The sequence below is a fragment of the Sycon ciliatum genome, chromosome 1, assembly GCF_964019385.1.
Source record: "Sycon ciliatum chromosome 1, ocSycCili1.1, whole genome shotgun sequence".
Lineage (NCBI taxonomy): Eukaryota > Metazoa > Porifera > Calcarea > Leucosolenida > Sycettidae > Sycon > Sycon ciliatum.
The window spans coordinates 80,985,138-81,006,657 of NC_088643.1; the positions used below are offsets into that span (position 1 = coordinate 80,985,138).

The following is a 21,520-nucleotide window of genomic DNA, read 5'->3' on the forward strand; positions in this document are numbered from 1 at the left end:
GTGTGTGCTCTGTACAACGTGGACATTGTTGCATGGCCTATGTCTCTCTCCCTGTGCCCTGTGTCTGCTGCTGACAGCATGGAACACCACCAGGGTAAGATGTAGTTGAGTTTTCATTCAACCCTGCTAAGCAGCGGTTCACTAGTGTAATGTGTGATGTGTGATGTGCTACTTCAAGTATATTAACATGGTGTACTAGTACATGGTAACCAAGGTGGCACATGAACAATGTGCTGTTGGTGTGTACTGCCTGGATAAGAGAGATCATAATGAGCGTACATGAGTGTAGCATTGTAGGCCAGAATTGCGCCCTTCAACAGCCAGTACTGACACGCCAGGTGACTGTCGTAGGTGCTTGCGATACAGACTATGGATGCGTATGGGGCGTTTTGACTAGGACCACCAGTACCCATGTTGACTAATGTTGTGCATGTGTTGCTGTCTTTGCTTTCCCTGTGTTTCCCTGTGTCACGTATGCAGGCACTTCAACTATGAAGGTAAGTTTCTGTTCTCATCAGCTGTTTGCGTGTGCATGGATGAAGTTACCATTCTCAGTAACTGTTTGCGTGTGCATGGATGACAGGCTGATGGTCTCCATGCTGCGCAGGCATGATGTGATGTGCTCCATTCATGTTCCATTTCGTGTTTATGCATAACTTCCCCTGGCATCTTGATGCAGCCCTTCTTTTCATCTACCTCATCTGTGTTTACCGGTTCAGGACCAGGTGATGCCAGTCAACATTTCCCATGTTTTTTTTTAAGTCGGATACTGAGCCAGTAATAAAATGAATGTAAAAAAGAGAAGAAACACATGAGAACGAGTTATGCAGCAACTATCCACGACTGTAACAAGATGATAAACGGTCAGAAAGTGCGATAATATGGCACAAAACTGACAGGCTACTGAGACATTCAGCGACCCGATACCTAGATCTAACACATCTCCAGTGAACAAACCAACAGCCTTCCAACTTGGAAGGTTCATGGTTACGTAGGACCGAAGAGGGGAAGGTGAGCGCAGCGAAAATGTGCACAAGCTAAGTCCCGCGGCAACAAAGAATGCCGACTGTTACAGGACGATGACGAGACCAGTTAATAACAATCATGACAACGTGGTCTGACTACAATTCGAAGCAGCAAAACAACACACCACCCAACTTGGGTGGGTCAGCAATATCAGAGATAAAGGGAGGGGGAACCTTCCCTTGCGCATTGGAGATGTGTTAGAGCTAGGTCTCGGGTCGCTGAATGTCTCAGTAGCCTGTCAGTTTTGTGCCATATTATCGCACTTTCTGACCGTTTATCATCTTGTTATAGTCGTGGATAGTTGCTGCATAACTCGTTCTCATGTGTTTCTTCTCTTTTTCACATCAATTTTTTAAGTGTTCTCGATTATTTTCTGTCTTTCCGCCTGTGAACTGAATGTGCCCATCATCTACTGACATCCACTCTGACATCCACTCTCCATTTTTGTATACCGCTATCTGCTCTACTTGGTTCTTTCTGCTCTGCAGTATCCAATGAGCACTTATCACCTAAGATATCTGATCCTCCCAAGCGACCACCGATGCCTCCTCCACGTGCTGCATCAACTGGAGGCGGGAAGCACAGGTTCAGGGCAGTGGCCCGAACAGCGCTGCAGTTACAACAGCAGGCCATGGTGGACGAGGTGCAGGAGTGCCCCTCTGACGAGTCACTTGACAATGAAGACTCCTATGTGTCCAGACGAGCACTGAGTGGAATGTAAGCACTGATAACAAGATGATAGTACACCATAGCACGGTGGTGGCAACTGACATGCCACCCTGGATGTTTACGTACAAATGCTGCGGAGCTAAAACTAATCCTAGCGAGTAGTGCACACATGCCCAGGGTATGGCAGCAAAACGTGAAGATTTCATTCACTCTCTGGTCTTGTGTGTGTGCTGGCACTGTGTGTGTGCTGGCACTGTGTGTGTGCTGGCACTGCTACATGTGTATCTGGGCATGTGTGTGTGCTGGCACTGCTACATGTGTACCGTTATACTGTAAACGTGCATGCCCGTGTATTGTTCGTGATCATCAGTTCATCGTGTAAGCGCATGCATACCATACAGCAGTTATTTCTTTCACACGCCATGTTGCCTTCGTGGAAAATTCTTTCTGATGTCGGCATGATCAATAGTCTTACTGTTCTCACCCTCTGTCTGTTCCATAGGTCTAGTCCATATGCAGATGCAAGAAATTCCTCATATCACTCTGGCTCACTGTCAGTTGATGATGACTTTGATAACCAACGGACACTGGAGCGGAATACCACAAAGGCATCGCTTGCGTCCTACATCGACCTATCAGAAGTCGCTAGGTCAGTATGCTGTATGAAGATATTGATCTTCTTTTAGTACAATGTACAATGTGCAATGTAATAACTATGGCGGTTTGGGGAATGAAATGACAAATATAGGATGTTACACTTGTAAGTTTTGTCCAATGCATTTCTGTCTCACAGGCAGGAAATGGAGAAGATTGGGAGAAAAAAACATGGGTCCTGTTGTGTTGTGAATGGGCAGCGGAGTCCAGGAGTGTCTATTTCAATGATGTAGAGTGATTTCGCTGACAAACTCGCCATTGTATTTGTACTTGACCGCTGTGCAGGCTGATGGGCGAGGAGCCCAGGAACAATACTATCAGTGAGGATGATGACGTCTCCACTAACGGAGCTCTCGAGTGCGATTCCCCCCAACTAGATGGTGACAATGAGCCGGTGTACCTCAAACTCATCAGGTAGGTGCTCCATAGAAAAAAACTAGTTCTCGTCGGTTGGAATTTCTTGGGACTACAACCATCCAGCAACCGCAAATAAGTGGGAAAACTAGTATTTATTTCACTAGGGAAACTAGTATTTATTTCACTACTACATGTATCTAATACTATTTATACCGGCTAAATACTGGCTGGCTACATGTGTCGTGCAGACGTGGTACACGATGTACATTTAGACAAGTTAATGTTCCAGTTTCCGATGAATGGACTGAAGGTCTCGGGTTGATAGTGCACTAGGAGGCTGTCTCACTTTGGCTGCACGGAGGGGAGGGGGGGGGGGGGGAGGGGAGGGGAGGGGATAGCTGAACATCTCTGGCAGATCCTGAATCATTTGTCCTCTGATTGTGTGTCTTTCTTTGATCTTTGTGCACCCTAGTGACGGTGATGAAATGTTCATTCAAGAAAGGTGAGGAACTAAGAATACTGACTTTGCGTGCACCAGGTTTGACATACATGAGTCAGGCTCAGACCCGGGTGTTGCAACATATGCCCTGCCTTGTACTTTTTCTCTTCCATTCAAGGCCCACTGCCGCTGCCGATGTTGTTTCCCTTCATTTGATGTGTGTGTGGGGGGGGGGGGTCAATTCTTCAGCCTTGCAAGCTGTTCAATGGTGCAATCCCAGCACAAGTTGCTATGGCTTCCGCTGTAGCACCGCTATCATCGCCTCCGGCCATGGGCGTCAAAAGGAAAGAAAAAATGTGTGTGTGTGTGTGTGTGTGTGTTTGTGTGTTGGTTTTGTGTTGGTCTTGTGTTGCCAATGCACAGTGATGGCTCCCTTCAGGCCTTAGCGGATCCCAGCCAAAACCAATTAGCCAAGGATAGCTGTTCGTCCTCTGTCACTCCATAGCTTCATTCCTCTGCCCTTCCGCTTCAGACTTCGACCTAGAAAAACCTTCATAGAATTTTTATATCAATTTTCATCTTCTCCTGCTACTCAACATTGCTACCAGCCGCGCTGCCTATCATACTATCCCATGAACACACGGCTGTCTGTCTTTCCCTACCCCCTACCATAGTGCTAATTGCAACTGCCTTGCCTTGTAGAGTAGAGCAGTGAACTATGCCCCTCTGCTGCTGCTGCTGCTATTGCTGCCATTGCTGCTATTGCTGCTGCTGCTGCTGCTAATCTAATCCCTTACTGTTTATAGGCAATTGTTCTGTTGACAGACTGGCCAAGCTCCGGAGCTCCTTTATTTCCCCCACGCCTACATGGACACGCGTATAAGCTATTCGATTAGTGCTCCTCATCAGAGGTGTAGCTGGCAGTTTTATTTTTAAATGGCCACTCAGGGTAGCACCATAAAGAATTGCACGGATTTTTCTTATTGTTTAGTTTTCGTCGCTTTTCTCCATCTTCTGTCTTAGTCTAGAAGTTTGCAGAATGGCTGTGTATCAGAATGGTTGTGTATCAGAATGGCTGTGTATCTACCTACCCCCAGGGTGCTGTAGCTAACACACCCTGATGCCACGCTCTGTTTAATTTATCTTTCAATTGGTGGCCGTCGGCATCCTTTTACCTTAGTGTTCTCTTCTTTTAAGGTTTACTTTCGCTACGCCTCTGCGGATCTGTTATACGGCAGATGTCCTCTAATGTTTGTAGGTTTTGATCAGGGAGTGGTTACCATGGTGACTCTCCACATTTTTTACTACTCCTAGTTCCGGAATTCCAATTCCTGTATACTGGTTGCCTCATTCGTGCGAGACTCTTTGCTGGGTTTGTTATAAAGAGACTCGAGCCTACCTACCGGCAGGGAGTAGTAATAATACTCCCTGTCGGTATTGATTTATTCTCGGTGGTGCGACCAAGAGTAGATAAACATGTTGTTCTACTCTTGGTGCTATCCAGATGGATAGTGACCTCATTGCTCAACGCCCCAGACCGTGACAATGCAGACTTACATTGCATACAGGGTTCAACAGAGTGTTATGGACGACTCATGAACACCGGCCATACAGTATAGGCAGAGAGGAAGGTAGCGCTGCCCAAGGGGAATACAAACGAACACAGACTGCAACGCATTGCGAATAAATCAGCGAAATCGAATGAGAATGCTGCTTGCATGCTGACATTGAGGGGAGACTATCCGGTGTGGGTTACTCTAAGTCGTCTAAATCCGGCTATGAGCCCAAGTCTGGTCAAGTAAGTAAGTACATGTAATCTGCACTGACATGTATGTGTAATGCTGGCTGAGTCATTCATACAAAGTCAGTTATAGGTCATGATTCATGAGAGAAAACAACACACGTCGTAACAAATACATAGCAGTAAAAATCAGCACATCATTGATGCTTGCTGCAGATCGCTGCAGACTGACAATACCTGTACATACATACTGAGTCTCTCATCACCAGGATGAAACTGATTGGCAAAGCAAATGGTAGAAGAGGGAGCAGAGGTAAAAGAAAATAACATGTCATGTCTCAAATTCACCAGCCTCAATCTTCATTCGGATTGAGTAGCCTTTCATCGTCGTCATCAACACGGAACATCAAGCTGCGGTGACCCTTGCCATCGTCATCATCACCTGAACAAGAACGGCAGCACGCAGACAGTCGGGTAAGGGGGAGTACGGGTAGGCAGGTATCATGTCAAGGATCAAGACTGACGGCACTGAGTATACATATAAACAGTAACACAGTGCAGTACATGACATTGTACTACTGTAACACAGCGCAGTACATGACATTGTACTACTGTTGAGGACATTGAAATCCGGTGAAATGACCGGGGCCGCCGGCGCCCTTACTTGCTTAGCGCATACACGCACTGTAGCACTGCAAAAATGGACCAGCAGTGCTCACGGCTGCAACGCCAGCGCCCTGAGGCCGCTTGACTTCTGAACGGATTTCAATGTCCGCAACAGTAGCATCCATGTATGCACGGGCAGCACCCTCTCGTCCTCCTTCAAGCCAGCTTCTAACTGTGAAGTAGTGCTTCAATCTTGCCCATGTTTCAGGACTGGCAATAGCTTAGTAGGAGTGCTTTGCAAGTTCGAACAAAATCGATCGGGCCGTTTTATTTTTTATTTTTCGACTTGGGCAGGAGCCACATTCTTTGACATTGACCGGATTACTCCGCAAGGCATGGTTGATTTCATGCTGAAATAACCGCAACCTGAAATAATGCATTGAAAGCCGCAAGCACCTGTAGTAATAATAGCAATATCAACACTTGAGGGACCTACCGACATTGATGGAAAAATTCTCATCTTCATCGGCACGGAAACGGACATCTGCAGCTTGCTCGCGGTTCTGATGACTGCGGTATGCAGCAAGGTTGCGTGACAGGCGCCGTGACCGTGCAACCAAGATGAGAATGACAACAATGAGAACCAGGACAATGCCGCACACTGCACCGACGATGATCGGTGTCAGCGACTTTGAGCTGGGGCTTGAGTTGGACTTGAATGGTGCTGTGCCGGCGCTTGAAGGTGCTTTGGATGGTGGAGTCGTCACAATCAACGACGGTGTGCATGTCGGATTGGGAATGTGAGGTAGCCTGATGTAAAAACATATGACACACAGTAGTACAATGCAATCAGCTTCTCATTTAAAAAAAAATTTCCTATGACAGAAAGCCTGGACAAGCTACATCCTCTCTCCCCCCCCCCCCCCCCCCCCCCAGGTTGTCTACACGGTCCTACACCTATCCCAGCTTATAGGGTCACGGTTTCACTCTCTTGTACTGTTTTTTAAAAAGCCCAGTATGTGTAAAAATACTGAATTCTTAACCCTTTATGGACGGATTACTAGCACAGTATGCACCAGAATTACAAAATGTCAGTACAATTTTCAACTTGTCCATGTCATAACTTTGGTGTCCTTCACTTGATTTTCACAATCAAGGGCTCATTGGAAAGCTCTTGGCGAGAGCTACATCAGGGTACCAATCTCCATTATCCGGCCGCCACAAATCAGGCGCGGTAACACAGCAGAGTCGTCTCCAAGCCGGTTAGTTGCATTGGCTCGCATGACTCTTGCTCCGTGTTTTCAAACTCCGGAGTTCTTCAGTTCTGTTCAGACTTCCTTGTACAAGGTGACATCGTCGTTTCGGTCTCTTGTTGCCTAGTTGTGGTGTCCAGTCCCTGGGCGGGCTGGAATTCTGAGTGCTGTATCCGCGGACTGGTTTACTCAAATTTTCCCACGCTGAGGCAAGAGATGTCGCGCAGGTCCGCCAGGTCATCTTCTAGCCCCTACGCTAGAGCAACATCCTCCTCTGCTCCTGGAACCACCCAGGCCGGAGCCCCGGCCCAGAACCCCGCGCCGCCTCGTGCTCCTCGTGCTCCGGCTCTACCTGGCCAAGTGCCTCCGTCTCAGTCAATGCCGGCCGGCCAACCACCCCAGCCCACGCTGGCGAGCCAGATCTCCGCCGCCGTGGCTGTTGCTATTCAGCCTCTGGCCGACAAGGTTACCCTGCTGGAGCAGGCTGGCGCGGCCCAACTCGCCGGCCCAGGAACTGGCGTCAACTCGGGACTCGCTCATGTTCCGACGTTCAGCGGGGCCTCGCTTTGTGCTGCCGGATCAATCGCCACTGCAGCGCCGGTTTTACCAGCATCAGTACCGGCTGCCAGCCACCCGCCACAACAGTGGCCGTCATCTGGAGATCTCCCCGTGGTGCCGCCTCGCCTTCGAGACCGGATTGTGCGAGGTGAGTTCACAGAATTGAGTGATTTGCTGCCTGAATCCCTGGGTTTCGAGGGGGATCATGATGTGATGCAACTCGACGTGGGCGCGGGCCGATCTGTGCAGCTCGTCCCCAAATCTTCCCACCGGCAACCCGCCAAACGACACATCTATGATCTTGCCACATGGGTGGAAGCGTTCACCACCTACTCGAGGGTGCTGGCCGACGCCTCACCACAGCTGGCAGGTGATCTCTGGGCGTATCAGGCCATCATTGTCGATGCCAACGTCCGGTTCCACAATGATGCCTGGCTGTCCTACGACCGCAAATTCCGTATGGCCAAGGCGTCCCTCCCTCACCGCTATTCCTGGTCCGTCATTGACCCGAACCTGTGGCAGTCTTGTCTCACGGGCCGTGGGCGGCCTCCGTGCCAGCGTTGCTCCATGGTCCATCCAAGTCAGCCCAGCAGCTGCCCCTTTCGTGGGGGGCTCCCAGCCCCAACAGCGCCTACTGGGAGCCAGTCCTCACACCAGCCTCGCTTTGACGGCAAAGCCATCTGTCGTAATTTCAACTTCGGCAGCTGCTTGCTCTCCCCCTGCTCCAGAGCACACGTCTGCATGCAGTGCCGCGGCCGTCACCCCGCACGCCAATGCTCCAAGTCTGGTGACTCGACCAAGAAATAACTCTCACCCCAGTGGTGACGCTGCTTTACAGGTGCCCACTAGCACGCCTGTTCATGTTCGGCGCTTTATCAATCTTCTCTCTCCTCATCCAAATGCAGTATTTCGCTCTTATGTTTCACAAGGCATGCAGTATGGCTTTCGTATTGGCAGCTCTCGCCCCATTGCATCTTCTGTTATGTCTCCTAATCACCCTTCGGCTTGTGCTTGCCCTGCTGAGGTTACTACTCATCTGCTTACCTGTTGTGACCGCGGAGAAACTGCGGGCCCATTTGCATCTCCGCCATTCCCTCACATGCATATTTCTGGTTTGGGTGCTATCCCGAAGTCTAATGGCAAACTGCGTATCATCCACGACCTCTCGTCCCCTGCCGGCTTGAGTGTGAATGACGGTATATCTCGGGATGAATTCAGCCTGCAGTACGAAACTGTCGATACAGCTATCTCTCTGATTATGCAGGCAGGGCGTGGCGCTCTTTTGACGAAGGTCGACATCAGGAATGCATTCCGTCTCTGTCCTGTTGCCCCCTGTGACTGGCCCTATCTAGGCATCTTCTGGCAGGGACAATTCTATCATGACAAAGTGCTACCATTTGGATTGCGTTCTGCACCATACCAGGGAATTTTCTAGAACCGCCCCAACCGGTTTTCGACCGGTTGAAATTGTTGGCGACCGGTTGAAAGGTTACAAATCAGTTCCAACCGCCCGTACCTTTCTGTGGGTGAATGGAGCTGTGAATGGTCAAACGCTTTTTTCTGGACGGATACTTCCAGCGAAGCCGCGTGGGCTGGTACTAGGGTGACGAGTTTGTACTCCAGCACCAAGAAATCTGTTAAATTGCTGTCGAGTGCCATATTTGGGTTGTATTTTGAAAACATTTTCCGCGGGGGACCCCCGGACCCCCCGCCCCCCCCCCCCCCCCCCTCTTCATTGGACCGTAACCGGTTGGAAATTCGTCCTAGAATACACCCTGCATACATATTCGATAAATTCGCCACAGCAGTCCAGTTTATTCTCGAGGATGCATGCCACCTAAGCCAATTACTCCACTACCTGGACGACTTTCTGAACGTTAGTCCGCCCCACCTGCCCGTTGCGGAACATCATCGCTCACTTATCTTAGACATGCTCCGCTATTTGCAGATACCGGTGGCCTCTGAGAAAGTCGAAGGCCCATCCACATGTCTCACCTTCCTCGGCCTGGAGCTGGATTCGCTGACGTTTGAGATCCGGCTACCGTCCGCCAAACATGGGGCGTATCTCGGCAAAGTCAACGGCCTCCTTCAATCAGGCATGGCGTCCCGGCGCGAACTCGCCTCCGTGTTGGGCAATCTCTCGTTCGCGGCCCGGGCTATTCCTGCCGGTCGTACCTTCCTGAGGCGCCTGTACGACCTTGACCGTGCAACAAGCAACCTTCCAAAGCACAAGGTTCTCACCCTGTCAGCCGGAGCAGTGAACGACCTCAAATGGTGGCAGCGTACCCTATCAGTCTGGCCAGGGAAGTCGTTCTTCCTCCTGGACAAATGGACAAAGGCGCCCAACTTGCAATTGCAGACTGATGCCAGCGGTAACCAGGGCTATGGAGCGTACTTCCAGGGACGATGGATCCGTGGAGCATGGTTGCCCCACCAGCATTCAGAGTCCATACAGTATAAAGAACTGTACGCTATTGTCATCGCAACCAGTACATGGGCGTCGGAGTGGAAGTCCCTCCGTATTGAGTTTCAGTGCGACAACTCAGCTGTTGTAGACTGCATCAAATCCGGCACCAGCAGATCGCCACCCATGATGTCTCTAGTTAGGTGTCTGTATCACCTTTGCGTTGCTCACGATTGCCTGATTTCAGCAGTGCACATCCCTGGTGTTACTAATACCATTGCCGATGCTCTTTCCCGGAATCTGTTGCAGGAATTCCGCTGCCTGGCACCCACGGCACAGCTCCATCCGGACATGCCGATCTTGCCCACACCGGACTGGCCGAAGACGTGGCCAGGCTGGCGTCCCTGGCAATAGCACCGTCATCCAGGAGGACATACTCAGCTTCAGAGCGGCGGTACCTGGATTTCTGTCAGCAGCATGGCGTCGTGGCCCTGCCTGGAAGCGACGTTACGCTGTGCTACTACGCAGCCCTCCTCATGCGCACACTGCGGCCGGCCTCGGTTCGCACATATATGTCAGCCATCCGGAACTTACACGTCGAAATAGGCCTCGAGTACCCGAATCAGCCGACGTCCCTGCTGTCACGAGTGTTAAGAGGCATAGCCCGTTCGTCGGGACCTGGCCGCCCTCGTTTGCCTATCACAACACCCATCCTCCGGCAACTCTGCCAACGCCTCCAAGTTTCCTCCATGCGGCACCCAGTTGACCAGGCAATGCTGCAGTGCGCCTTCACCCTGGCCTTTTATGGCTTCCTGCGCTGTGGTGAGCTCACCTCGTTGACGTTTGGCAACGTGGCCCTGGACCAACAATCGTTTCGTATCACCATCACGCTGCTGCAATCAAAGACGGACCCGGACGGTAGGGGCACGGTAGTCCACGTGGGCGGCTGTACCGATGTCATCAGCTGCCCTGTTACAGCGATGGTGCGGTACCTGACGGCAGTGTCAGCGGAGTCCCAATCTCCTAGAGATCAGCTGCTCGTCTACCACAATGGCCAGCCTCTGACACGAGCGGACGTCACGAGGGAGGTGCGGACCCTCCTACCGCTTTGTGGGATTACAGATCCGTCCAGCTATGCCAGCCACTCATTCCGGATCGGAGCAGCCACGTCTGCAGCTATCGCAGGCGTACCAGAGCACGTGATCCGCCATATGGGGCGATGGCGCAGCGACGCCGTGCTGCGCTATATCCGTGTTGAGCCATCCGAGGTGCGGCTAGTATCAGAGAAGCTGGCCACAGTGAGTGACTGACCAGTAGCGCTGCACCTTGACGAATGTCTCCTCCGGTATACATACCAACTCTCAGTACCGCTATCGGTACCTAGATTTCTCGACTGCTAGCAGCTCCTGCTATACTCCTCGTTCAATGCTCGCGTTATTTCTGAGCACTGACTTATTTGGTTGGCCCACCAGGGTAACTAGCTTGGGCACTGAACTCTCAGTAGCTGGCAGCATTCTCTCTACTCTCCCGAATCACTCTATTCGGTTACTGCCCTTGGCAGGTCAGCCGCCATTTCGGTCTCACTCTCGGTCCCCGCCTCTGTCGGGTCGGCCGCCTCCATGGTTACACACTGCCAGCTCCTTCGCCCAGTTACCCTGTGGTGCCAACCAACTACTGCTGTGTCTGTGTGTGGGTCGTGTATGCCTCCGCGTACGGAGCATGCGTTAATAGCACAGTATGCACCAGAATTACAAAATGTCAGTACAATTTTCAACTTGTCCATGTCATAACTTTGGTGTCCTTCACTTGATTTTCACAATCAAGTGCTCATTGGAAAGCTCTTGGCGAGAGCTACGTCAGGGTACCAATCTCCATTATCCGGCCGCCACAAATCAGGCGCGGTAACACAGCAAAGTCGTCTCCAAGCCTGATATGCAAGCAAATTCGTCCCATCAACGCCATTCCACTCTCCTTCATCGCAGAACGCTCAAATCTGTTTGAGACGATTCAAACTTCAGCCGGCTACGTCATTATCATGTGCTCAGTCGCTCAAAGAGCACACGAAAAGGGATTTTCCCCCAAAATGGCGAAATGATCGATCAAAAATTTGAATTTGCCGAGGTAAGAATACGGCGTGCGATATCTCTGGTGTCCGACATTGTAAGTCTTCAGCGATTGTTGCATTGGACAGCTTGGAGTTCCCGCTACCACGTAGACCCTTCGATTGTGGAATTTGCTCAAGAAACGATGGAGTTACGAAGTTTCGATCTTATTAGATCGAAACTCGTACAGTCCGTCCACAAAGGGTTAAAAATGGATCAACTTCTGTCTTAGGCTGGGCTAAAGGAAGTACATGCACACATACAGTGCAGTACATGTATAGAAGCTTCCCGTACAACGCACTTAGGACAAAGGATAGGAATTGGGGATCCTGTGTGTTCTGTTGTCTAGTCAAGACTGTACGTCTTGTTTTAAATTAATCAAAGCCAACCAACCGTGTACATGTGCATAAGTTGAAAAGTTCAAACTAATGCATCGGATGTAGCGGCTCACCTGAATGACTCTGGTATTGCCTTGATGCCGCTGACAACAAATCCAGTGTTCACAGCTTGAATAAGCATGCAAATAACAGCATGGTTCTTGGGACCCTCTGCAGATTCAGACATCCAGAACACAAAGAGTACAAGCACCACGCAATAGCATGTTAGTTGTAAGTGTAACTAACTGTACTACTGTGCTACCGTACAGCATGTACAGCAAGTACAGCAAGTACAGCAAGTACAGCAAGTACAGCAAGTACAGCATGTACAGCAAGTACAGCAAGTACAGCATGTACAGCAAGTACAGCATGTACAGCAAGTACAGCATGTACAGCAAGTACAGCATGTACAGCATGTACAGCAAGTACAGCAAGTACAGCAAGTACAGCAAGTACAGCAAGTACAGCATGTACAGCAAGTACAGCAAGTACAGCAAGTACAGCATGTACAGCATGTACAGCATGTACAGCAAGTACAGCAAGTACAGCAAGTACAGCAAGTACAGCAAGTACAGCAAGTACAGCATGTACAGCATGTACAGCATGTACAGCAAGTACAGCAAGTACAGCAAGTACAGCAAGTACAGCAAGTACAGCATGTACAGCATGTACAGCAAGTACAGCATGTACAGCAAGTACAGCAAGTACAGCAAGTACAGCAAGTACAGCAAGTACAGCAAGTACAGCAAGTACAGCAAGTACAGCAAGTACAGCAAGTACAGCAAGTACAGCAAGTACAGCAAGTACAGCAAGTACAGCATGTACAGCAAGTACAGCAAGTACAGCAAGTACAGCATGTACAGCATGTACAGCATGTACAGCATGTACAGCAAGTACAGCATGTACAGCAAGTACAGCAAGTACAGCATGTACAGCAAGTACAGCATGTACAGCAAGTACAGCAAGTACAGCAAGTACAGCATGTACAGCAAGTACAGCAAGTACAGCAAGTACAGCAAGTACAGCATGTACAGCAAGTACAGCAAGTACAGCAAGTACAGCAAGTACAGCAAGTACAGCAAGTACAGCAAGTACAGCATGTACAGCAAGTACAGCATGTACAGCAAGTACAGCAAGTACAGCAAGTACAGCATGTACAGCAAGTACAGCAAGTACAGCAAGTACAGCATGTACAGCAAGTACAGCAAGTACAGCAAGTACAGCAAGTACAGCATGTACAGCAAGTACAGCAAGTACAGCATGTACAGCAAGTACAGCAAGTACAGCAAGTACAGCATGTACAGCAAGTACAGCAAGTACAGCATGTACAGCAAGTACAGCATGTACAGCAAGTACAGCAAGTACAGCAAGTACAGCATGTACAGCAAGTACAGCAAGTACAGCAAGTACAGCATGTACAGCAAGTACAGCATGTACAGCAAGTACAGCAAGTACAGCAAGTACAGCATGTACAGCAAGTACAGCAAGTACAGCATGTACAGCAAGTACAGCAAGTACAGCAAGTACAGCATGTACAGCAAGTACAGCAAGTACAGCATGTACAGCAAGTACAGCATGTACAGCAAGTACAGCAAGTACAGCAAGTACAGCATGTACAGCAAGTACAGCAAGTACAGCAAGTACAGCAAGTACAGCAAGTACAGCAAGTACAGCAAGTACAGCAAGTACAGCAAGTACAGCAAGTACAGCAAGTACAGCAAGTACAGCAAGTACAGCATGTACAGCAAGTACAGCAAGTACAGCATGTACAGCAAGTACAGCAAGTACAGCAAGTACAGCATGTACAGCAAGTACAGCAAGTACAGCATGTACAGCAAGTACAGCAAGTACAGCATGTACAGCAAGTACAGCAAGTACAGCATGTACAGCAAGTACAGCATGTACAGCATGTACAGCAAGTACAGCAAGTACAGCAAGTACAGCAAGTACAGCAAGTACAGCAAGTACAGCATGTACAGCAAGTTTTTTTTTTTTTTTTTTTAGTAGTAAAAGCCTCTTTTACGGGCGAACAAAACACAATTTGCCATGGCGGAGGATTGAAAACAAATCACATAATGATGACAGCATGTACAGCAAGTACAGCATGTACAGCAAGTACAGCAAGTACAGCAAGTACAGCATGTACAGCAAGTACAGCAAGTACAGCAAGTACAGCATGTACAGCAAGTACAGCAAGTACAGCATGCTGACACCTGACCTTAGCTTGCATGCACCGCACACACAGGTCACCCGCTGCATGCATTGCACTTGAGATCCAAAGGAGGCAGAACTTCAACACATGCAGTCAGCACATGCAGTCAATGCATGCCGTAATCATATCATGTCATACTTATTACTCAAGTTATTAGACAAGGCAAGATAGCAATCACAACATGCCGTAATCATGTCATACTTATTAGACAAGGCAAGATAGCAAACACAACTGCAAGGCAGCTGCTATAGTGTTTTCCTCAGCCACAGCTGTGATACAACATGTGCATGCACAATACGAACAGGCACGCTGCATGACTAGGTTACTCCGTATTGCACTTGCCGCAAGTCACTCACACAAAACGCAGTGCTGAAAACGAAGAACTGTTTCTTACGAGCTAGTTTGGTAACCGCGCTTACAAGCTCTGAAGCACTGCGACAGAGCAAGACTGCCAAGAGCCATCACGATGCAGAGAATCATACACATGCATGTAACATGTACCGTAATGTCGCGTATAAAAGCAGGTGCTTGCAGTCGTATAAGCCGGGGTTCAAACCATGCTTCTATTCAAACCATGCTTCTATTCAAGTTACTCTTCTACAAGTATTCACACCATGCTTCTATGTCAACATCATCAGTCTACACTGTGCAGTGCATACTGCCATGCATGTACTCGCACATGTACTTTGCAGGGAGCGGCTTCTATTCAAATCGTGCTTCTGTGTCACGGCGCACTTCAAAAAATCGGCTTCTATTCTAGTCATGCTTCTATACAGGTCATGCTTTTATACGCGACACTACGGTATGCGGCATTGAACCAAATCTGGGCAGCAAGCCGCATCACTCACGTGTGCTCTTGCTTGCGTTATGCAGCTCAAAGGACACGGTCGGCAGGTACTTAGTGCTGGGATTCATTATTCTGGAGGCACTCCTACGATTTAGCACAGGGAAAATACAAAACAACACTGTTTAAAACACGGTCTGCCATCAACACTATCAAGATCAGCCAAACACAACACTGCGTAGCTACACGCCACTCTACATTTCAGAGGGTATCAGAACAACCATGGCATTGACTAACAGCCTGGCGTATATATTACGCCCATTGTGCATTGCCAAAATAATATGGATAGCACGTGTAATGCATGTGAGTAGTACACTGGGATCAGTAATGCACGGTTCAACACCCCAGACAACCATGCCCAGCTGACTGAGTGGGGTGTTCGTGGTACAAATTACTAGTACGCCATTGCGCAACGGGCCCATTGTTCAACCAAGGCAGGGACATCTCATTGCTAGGCAATACGCAATGTGAAAAGTTGCACAAACACACACACACACACACACACACACACACACACACACACGGCGCACAATACGTTCATGCAGTGTGACAGTTGCACAAAACACTCTCACTTACACTTGTGTAACGTTCTGAACGGCAGACACAAACGCCTGGAGGAATGTATCGGCATTCAGAGGCTTGGAGCTGAAGGTAATTTTCAGATTGAGTGTTGTAGCTGTAACCAAACGCACGAACGCGTACGCACGCACGCACACACACACACACACACACACACACACACACACACACACACACACACACACACATATGCACACATACGTACACATAGACACACGCAACGGGTTAAGACCACATTAAAACACTACTACCTGAAAAAATGTTTAAAATAGACCATTTTTCAGGCCATTCTCCTTGGCATAAAAAAATCACGGTTCGCGTGAGACTCGGCTGGAAGCCGGGTTTTCCGCATCCGTAGGAACGCCACCACCCTTCAAGGATCAAGGCGCAGATGCAGCTCCTAAAGCGGTGGGAGGTGAGTAGATCAGCTCACCAGCAAGTGGTCAAAGACCGAAAATCCCATTCACTGCATCCATGTTTTCCTTGGCATAAGTAAAGTAGAAATCATGCACTGAGTGCATATTACCTCACGCTTGACGCAGAACCTTCAAGTCAAGTTTCTTAGTCCTTTTTCGCTTTCAACAACCATATCACCTTACTCCTGTAAGAGACCCGTCGAACAAAAAACCAGCTTTATCCTCCCCTTTTAATTATCAAGCCGTATTTCCTCTACTAAGAACCCGGGGTTCTTATTAATTCAGTGCCGAACAGCTTTACCTGCGCTACTATTAGAAACTGTGCTATTATTGGAGACTGTGCTTTTATTTTTCCAATGCTCCACTATCAAGCCAACTCCAGTCTATATAGGCATAAACTGACCATATCAAGACTGATTTTCTCAACACCGGCTAAACTAAGGAATATTGTCAAAACTGATGTTTTACAATAACATAGGCGCCTACCGGCAGGACAGCACACAAGCTATCATTAAAATGCCCACAAGGAAGATGTGAGGCATCAACAAAAAGTGGGAGGCACCCCGTGGTGAACACAGCAGAAATAGGCAACAGAGAGTCAAGGCAATTGTTGCAGATAGCACGTCCCACGCCCGGACTGAACCCTTACAGTATGATGCTGCAATGACGATGGCTGCTGACGTCTGCGCTGGACCACAACCATAGGTAGTGCATGCCACTATGGTCACCACAACACTGCTGTGGGCGGCCAGGTCGTGGAAGGTCAGCTGAATGTCATTCACCACAATGGGCGCCTGCGGACTGTTCGTGCCCACGGTCAGTGATACTTTGTAGAACTGCAGGAGGGAATGGATACAACGGTAGACAAATCAAGCGTACACGCGGACATGCACGCGAAGCACACACACACACACACACACACACACACACACACACACACACACACACACACACACACACACACACACATACACGCACAGTATACACAGAGAGTGCAATGCACACCAGTGAACAGTTGCATGTACAGACAGTCAGACATGATATAACACCATATGGCCAAGGATCTGCTAAAACCACCCTTTGGTGCTATTTTGCCGAAAATGAGTTTTTGGCGGGAAGTTGGTCCCTGGCCATTGCCCGAACATATGGTGAAGTATTAGGCTCAAATTGTATATATTCATTGAAATATGACCCATCTTATGCAAGCTTTTGGTGCATAAAAATGCCGAAAATAATTGATATTCACACTAACTTTATAATTCGTATCTGAGGCTTCATACACCTGTCTAGGATACACCTGTCTATGTACAGAGAAAAACTATTTTGCACAGTTATCCAGTATTCTACTATGTATGTTCCGAACATATAATTAGGACATTGGCTCTGCTTGGTCTGGTGCTGGGCAGGTGGTATCTCTGCTCTCTGCGTGGCAGTGCTGACGAATCTGTTGGTGCAAGTACTTTGCACACTCCGTGAGATTCCAGCCGTCTCGAGCGTCACTGGCAGATGATCAGATGCCAGGCAGTAATACACTTTTGATAAAAATCACGGACCACGTTAGCTTCATCAATATGAGCTTTGAGTGCGTCAGTGTGCTTAAAAGCGAGTTTCTGCCGTTCTTGCCCTTACGATCTGAGACTGCAGATCGGAACATACACCGCACACATCTTCTTTTGGCCTCATAATTATCACATCACTGCACTCGCTGCTCCATATTTTCAGGAACGTTGTGTATGCTACTGTTCCTCCAGCCTTGATATATTCAGTATGCGCATGCTTCTTGGTAGTAGCACATGGCAGGTAAGTTGGAGCGGGCCTCTGGCCTGGGGCAGCAGGCTGGGGAAGTCCATTGATGTCACCATAGTTGCAGGCAGTGCATTCCAGGGCAAAGTACCCTCGAGCCTCACGTGCGTGCTGAGGGGGAGCGACAGCATGCTCATACTCATAGACATCCGCCTTAATTTGTTTTAGCTTCCACTCCTTTACCATGATTATGTGCGTACATGAAAACAGTCTGGCACACTTCGTCACCATCCACTTCATAGTGATAAGTGGACGGGACCTTTCTCCGCGCTGCATCCGTTGTGCGATGCTTCCATGGTGAGAAGTAACTGCACCGCGTCGTCTAAACACATCGAGCTTTCCAGCGACGTAACAGTACAGCTCCTCGTTCGTCATTGCGAGCGCTGTGTTGCGTGCAGTGAGTAGAGTATCCGGTGTCGTTCTTGAAACAGTTGACATCGGCACAACTGCAACCTTTGTCCACTCGCGCCTGTACCTCTTCAACAGTACTGGGCGCCGCCTGGCCACGGGATTTCTTAGGTTGGCCCTGCCCTAGGGCGGCGAGGGCTTGTGCTGGCTGTAGCGCTGGCGCCTCGTCCAAATTCTCCTGCGCATCGATCGCAAGCGCGATCGGCAGGGTCACGAGCGGAGAGGCGTCGGTCGATTCGTCATCGCTCTGGTCGTCAGAATCTTGATCTGACCACCCGAAGAACGATCTATCGTCATTTGGCAGTGCTGACGACTCCGCTGCCGAGAATCCGACAACAATTTGTGCGAACGAGCGCCTTCGTCCTCCTTCCGCCATGACTGTCAACTGCGATGATGAGAAAATCGAGACGTGCTGACGTTTTCATCATTTTCTCCGAAAAATTACACAGCACCGAAGGGTGGTTTTAGCAGATCGCGGGCCATATTATTCAAGATAGTGAAGTGTGTCCTTCTTCTCAGTGTTATTCAGGATAATGCACGCTTCGACCCCAAACACAGTAAAAGTTCTACACGATGCACGGCCCGTGCAACACCTGATCACGGGCTTGACCCGCCAACCCCACACACAGTCCAGACTAGCGATGCCATGTGCAAGCGTGCACAGATCGCCTCAGTCCCAGCGGTGACTGAAACGGGCAGCCTGGAAGTGAAACTCACATTGTTCCATGTTTCACTTGACTAACCCCCGTGGCCTGCCTACGTGCTACAAGGCCCTGATGTACATGGAAAAGAGGGCCATATTGCTATCATAACAGAGACGTAAAACGTAATAGGGATGAGACAACAGAGACTGCAGTATATATTGTCTGCCATCAAACCACCTCCACAACCAACAACAACAACTCAACAAAATAACGTAATGCACTAGCTGATACTATTTTTTTGTGACCAGAAGTTCTTCTTTCTGGCACATTTGGGAAATGGCTTTGAGCTGCTCGTGCCCGGTGAAGAAAACTGAAAAGAGCAAAGAAGTCTATTGGCACACGAGTGCTATGCTGTGTGCTATGCTGTGTGCTATGCTGTGTGATGTCAGGCGGAATAGAGTGTGAATGTGACCAAGCAGTGACACTACTGTATTGCTAATCTCACTAAGTACATACACGCAGAATGGGCACAATCAAGCAAGGCACCTCAGCACCCAACCTGCACATAATAGCGTAGGCTATAATCATACTGTAGTACGCCATTTTCCAGTAAACAACCTACCACATCATTGGAGGTGATGAAGGAGTTGAGTCGAATAGGGCTCCACTTAATGTAGAGCTCCGAGAAGCTGACTTCATGATGGTCAATCACTGGGGCAGTGGACGGTACTGTGAGAGACATCATACACGCAACAAGAGAAGACAGGAAATATCTAAGACGATGTCAGAGGTACTTTAACCCGTTAGCCGTCAGTAGACAGCAGGTCAATGACCATGCCACGCAGCCTTAACCCTTTACCGGTCTACCATAAGCGTACCGATACTATAGTATCGGTACGTTTGGCCCTCATTTTTTTGGGGTCTTGTTGCTAGGAGACAGCTAAAATGGCGCTCTACGCGTAGCTGAGGTCCAAGGCTTTCTGACGATGTGCAAAACAACCATGCTTACCATACAAATTTTTGCCGTATCGATCGACTGAAGTTTGTTGAAATTGGAAAAGACGACCATCCGCCATGCGCACATTTCAAGAATGCGAGTGCATCTCTTGGGGCCGTGTTTGACAAGCGTTCTGAGAACAGTAACATCACCAGTCCAGGCTGGATGTCCCGGGAGGTTTTGCAGTGTAGTGTGTTGAGAAAAAGAGCTCCGTTGAGTCCTGCTAGTTCAAAAATATACCGTCCACGAATGAAGAAACAAAACTCTCCAAACAGAGAGGAAGCCTTCTTGCTGCCGACACCGCGACAGCGACTGTCACAAGGACTCGTCAGGTGCGATCAGCTGATTCGCCTGGCCGTGAGAATCACGGCATGCGTAAGCTCGCGGCTGAGTACTCATCTAAGCGAGAGTGAATCTGACGCGAGCAGCGCGGAGATGAACAAACCGAAACTGCGATATCGTGGAATGGGAATTGCTGCTGCTGGCGTATCGCCGATGGCGAGGTGTTGGTGTTCAATGGCGGTATAGTAGAGAGCCTACATTTCTTGTAAAGACGTAGCCCTTACCTGATTGTTTATCGTACGACTTCAGCTCCATCACGAACTTGGTATGCCCTTCGTGCTGTGATATTCGTGTATTTCATTCGCAATTGTATTTTCTCTCAACTTGAAGGGCTACCATGGGCCCTATCCTTGCCTGGACCTAGTCATATTTGAATTCTCTGGTCGCGTTCAGGCATACAGATTTTGAAAATATATGGTTTACCCATACCTACATCACATGGTTCTTGAGTTATTGCTGGTTGTGTGTACATGTATTTGCGTGACCACCCCTCACATACATTGAGTTAGACCGGCAAAGGGTTAACAAAGCAGCACAGGGTGGGTTCTCTTTGCCACTTACCTCCGGTAGGACGGTAAATTGTCTGAGAGTTGATGTATTGGCCGCAAGAGTGCTTATTTTGCATTCGCGGCCACGAAACGCAAGCTGATACCTACAATGTAGACACAGATGAAACGTGCAGCACACAAGCACATTTTAGGTGAGGAGCAAGTTGAATAAAAAAAGAGAGAAAATGAAGAGAGTTGCACTGGAACAGCTCAGCAAGATGGATTGCGCCAGTCACTCTAGACCCCACCAGCACGGAGTAAACACTCCAATATGCAAGCATGTACATGTACATGATAGGGCACTGTCACCACACCAACCGGCACACCGGCCTATTCACTCATACTGCTCACCTGCACAATGCAGAGTACATCATCCCTAACGTTGGTGAAGGTGGCACTTGCAGTGGTCACCATCTTACTCTGCTCAGCCAGTATCACGCCACTACGGGATAAGTACTGCAGCAGCACCTGTAGGGAAGTGCAGTGAAGGCGGCACACAGCACATAGTGACACGCATGCACACACACACGCATGCCCGCCC

General features: G+C 49.0%; 2 protein-coding genes across 3 annotated transcripts in view; one reads left to right on the forward strand and one right to left on the reverse strand.

The window, feature by feature from the left end:
- Positions 1-3,658, forward strand: part of LOC135805800 (uncharacterized) — a 14,720-nt gene extending 11,062 nt beyond the window's left edge. For both annotated transcript variants that reach the window (XM_065319901.1, XM_065319902.1), the window contains exons 9-15: positions 78-94; positions 481-497; positions 1,515-1,743; positions 2,198-2,344; positions 2,635-2,763; positions 3,179-3,208; positions 3,569-3,658. In XM_065319901.1, the coding sequence (XP_065175973.1) occupies positions 78-94; positions 481-497; positions 1,515-1,743; positions 2,198-2,344; positions 2,635-2,763; positions 3,179-3,208; positions 3,569-3,650 (651 nt within the window). In that variant the 3' untranslated portion in view covers positions 3,651-3,658. The remainder of the gene's footprint in view (positions 1-77; positions 95-480; positions 498-1,514; positions 1,744-2,197; positions 2,345-2,634; positions 2,764-3,178; positions 3,209-3,568) is intronic.
- Positions 3,659-4,708: 1,050 nt separating this feature from the next.
- The window catches only part of LOC135805798 (sortilin-related receptor-like), a 64,833-nt gene continuing 48,021 nt past the window's right edge, over positions 4,709-21,520 (reverse strand). The window contains exons 43-51 of the mRNA XM_065319900.1: positions 21,331-21,447; positions 20,993-21,083; positions 19,715-19,821; positions 16,887-17,073; positions 15,819-15,918; positions 15,247-15,329; positions 12,261-12,357; positions 5,989-6,302; positions 4,709-5,328 (exon numbers count right to left, since the gene is read on the reverse strand). Coding sequence (XP_065175972.1) covers positions 5,240-5,328; positions 5,989-6,302; positions 12,261-12,357; positions 15,247-15,329; positions 15,819-15,918; positions 16,887-17,073; positions 19,715-19,821; positions 20,993-21,083; positions 21,331-21,447 — 1,185 coding nt within the window. The 3' untranslated portion in view covers positions 4,709-5,239. The remainder of the gene's footprint in view (positions 5,329-5,988; positions 6,303-12,260; positions 12,358-15,246; positions 15,330-15,818; positions 15,919-16,886; positions 17,074-19,714; positions 19,822-20,992; positions 21,084-21,330; positions 21,448-21,520) is intronic.